This window comes from Mandrillus leucophaeus, unplaced genomic scaffold (assembly GCF_000951045.1).
Source record: "Mandrillus leucophaeus isolate KB7577 unplaced genomic scaffold, Mleu.le_1.0 Scaffold52, whole genome shotgun sequence".
Taxonomy (NCBI): Eukaryota; Metazoa; Chordata; class Mammalia; order Primates; family Cercopithecidae; genus Mandrillus; species Mandrillus leucophaeus.
The window spans coordinates 4504008-4507299 of record NW_012105586.1 but is presented as its reverse complement, the minus strand read 5'-3'; the positions used below and the strand labels follow the sequence as shown (position 1 = coordinate 4507299).

General features: G+C 41.5%; 1 protein-coding gene across 3 annotated transcripts in view; it reads left to right on the top strand.

Annotated features, from left to right (window-relative positions):
- Positions 1-3292, top strand: part of UBE4B (ubiquitination factor E4B) — a 180090-nt gene that overhangs the window by 105622 nt on the left and 71176 nt on the right. For all 3 annotated transcript variants that reach the window (XM_011996626.1, XM_011996625.1, XM_011996624.1), the window contains one exon: positions 2232-2373. In XM_011996626.1, coding sequence (XP_011852016.1) covers positions 2232-2373 — 142 coding nt within the window. The remainder of the gene's footprint in view (positions 1-2231; positions 2374-3292) is intronic.

Here is a 3292-nt window from a genome sequence, read left to right as displayed (position 1 = left end):
AAAAAAAAAGTGCTGGGATTACAGGCATGAGCCACCATGCCCAGCCAATATCATAGTTGCTCTCTTGCCCAGGCTGGAGTGCAGTGGTGCGATCTCAGCTTACTACAGCCTCCGCCTCCCGGGTTCAAGAGATTCTCCTGCCTCAGCCTCCCAAGTAGCTGGAATTACAGACACGCGCCACCACGCCCAGCTAAGTTTTCTGTATTTTTAGTAGAGATAGGGTTTCACCATGTTGGTCAGGCTGGTCTTGAACTCCTGTACCTCAAGTGATCCACCTGCCTCAGCCTCCCAAAGTGTTGGGATTACAGGCATCAGTCACTGCACTTGGCCAATAGCATACCTTTATTCCAAGGTCAATTATGTATATCTTTCCAAAAGTCTAAGGACAATGATATCCATATAGACATGTGTCCCTTAATGACAGGGATACATTCTGAGAGATGCATCATTAGGCGGATTGGTCATTGTGTGAACAGCATAGAATATACTTACACAAACCTAGATCATACAGCCTACTACACACCTAGGCATTATATATAGCCTGTTGTATATAGCCTGTTTCTCTTAGGCTATAAACCTGTACAGCATGTTAGTGTACTGAACACTGTAGGCAATTCGATGATTATGCCAATTATGGTGAGTATTTGTGTATCTAAGCATATCTAAACATATAAAAGATACAGTCAAAATATGGCATTATAACCTTGTGGGACCACTGTGGTATATTTGGTCCATCATAGAGTGAAATGTTGTTATGTGGCGCATGTGTTCCAAATGTGTTCCAAAATTAGTTATGCATATCTATCTGTCTGTAAAACATGTCAATTCCTCTTGGTCCTGTTAGTTTCTAGACATTAATTGTGTGTCCTGGGTTTAAGTAGGGGTGTGTCTCTCACATTCCTGATGTTCCCATACTTTTTTTCTTCTTTTTTAGGACAGCGTCTCTCTCTGTCACCCAGGCAGGAGTGCAGTGGCATGATCTTGGATCACTGCAACAGCCTCCTCCCACGTTCAAGTGATTCTTGTGCCTCAGCCTCCTAAGTGGCTGGGATTACAGACGTGTGCCACCATGCCCAACAAATTTTTGTATTTTTAGTAGAAACAGGGTTTCACCCTGTTGGTCAGGCTGGTCTTGAACTCCTGGCCTCAAGTGATCCACCTGCCTTGGCCTTTGAAAGTGCTGGGATTACAGGCATGAGTCACCATGCCCAGCCATATTCTCATCCTTTATCATCTTCTATGTGTAGTTTTTTTGCTAAGTTTATGTTTCCTCATTTTCTTCATTTCAGTACTCCTTACTTTTTCCTTTGTCGTAATTAATCCCTATGTGTCTTTTATGTATATCAAATCAGTTTGTGAATTAAACACCAGATTCATTATGTGGCCTGTCAGTGGTCGATTTTAACTTTGTTTAATTTCCTCAAATTTAACTCTTGTGATTATGTTTGGTTTTTGTCTCAGAGGATAGTTATTACTAACATAACAGTGCTTCACAGTGTATACTGCTGATATTTTACAGAGTACCTCCATTTATTTCATTAAAACCCCACTGCAAAAGAGATAGAGGTTCTAGGTTCAGGTAACAAGTAAGCAGTGGGGTTGAGACTGGAACCTACGTATGGTTACTCCTAGTACAATATTTTTGTTTTGTCTTTTATTCTGCTACTTCACCTTTTTCACTGATAGTTTTGGAGTTTTTATGTTGATAGCAAATATGTTCATGTCTCCTCCTAACTGGAGAGTTTTTTAACCTCTGGTTCTATTGCCAAATGTTAGATGAGGGCTTTTGAGATCCACGGTGGAAGTCACAAACATGAGGGCTATTTTGTTAGTCCCTTATAACTTCTCCCCTAAAGAATTCGATTACAGCAGTAGCATAGTCTGGCTTTAACCTACAGTTCTCTGAGTGATGCCATTCTTTTTGGTTAAAGGACCTGTGATGTCCCTTCCAATGTTTAACACTTGGTACCAGTTCTTAGTGCTTCTGGTTTTATAAGTTGCCACCTGCAGTAAGAAGCAACCCTTCTTAGGTCCCTAAAATGTTACTAAAAGTTACTGTTGTTGGCTTTGGAGCAGGTAAAACGAGCAGTCAGGGTGGATCTTGGCAGCATGGGTGTTTGTGCTTTGTTATGTGTGCAGGGATCCTAACAGGCTTTCTGCTGCAGAAATGCAAACTCTGCCAAAAATATTCAAGAGATGAGAATCATAATTTCTTTTTATCTTCTCTAAAGTTTGGGAGCCTCTGGTGGAGCAAGTAATTGGGATTCCTACAGTGACCATTTCACCATTGAAACCTGCAAAGAGACAGATATGCTGAACTACCTCATCGAGTGTTTCGACCGAGTTGGAATAGAGGAAAAAAAAGCACCAAAGGTAATATGAAATGCATTAACTTACAAAAAAAAAAAAAAGCCTAGTTATTTGTTTGATTATCCCCACGCCTGGAGCATTCATTCATTTATTCAATTAGTAAAGTAATTATCGAGCGTTTGCCATGTGCCAGGCACAGTACTAGGAACTTAGGATGTGTCGATGAACAAAACAGAGCTTCCTGCCCTCGTGGAACTCACATTCTAGTGGAGACAGGGCCAAGGTATGAACCTAGATGGCCTGGCTTCAGAGTCCTCTCTTGACCACACTGTAGCTGGGTACCGCCAGTGACTCACATGGCCCTGATAATTCTGCTGGTTGGTTATAATAACCAACATTATGGAGCCTCTGTAGATTGCCAAGGACTGGGCCAGGTCGACATTAGCTTGTATCCTCACAGTTGCTCTGTTAGTGCAGTGGAACCTGGTATGACATAGGCATTCTTTTTCCAAGGTATGACTAAGCAAATAACTCTCAGAGAGATTAAATACTTGTCCAGAATCACATAAATAATAAGTTGCAAAGCTGGGTTTAAACTCAGTAAGCTACCCTTTTCGAATCATTTCTCTTGACCGGCTTCATTGTTTCATCATTTTATTCCTATTTCATTTTCTGATTTTAGTTTTACATTAGAAACGAACCTGTTGTCCACTGGTTAGTTTCATATTTGTAAAGGGCCTTCTTTGGGCTTTGCTGTACTTAACCTTAGCGGAAGCAAAATGAATAGGCGTGTCTTCAAGGTTTTTTGTTTTTTTGTTTTTTGAGACAGAGTCTTGCTCTGTCACCCAGGCTGGAGTGCAGTGGTGCTATCTCAGCTCACTCATTCTCCACCTCCTGGGTTCAAGCAGTTCTCCTGCCTCCCCTCCCGAGTAGCTGGGATTACAGGCACCTGCCACCACCCCCAGCTAATTTTTTTTTTTTT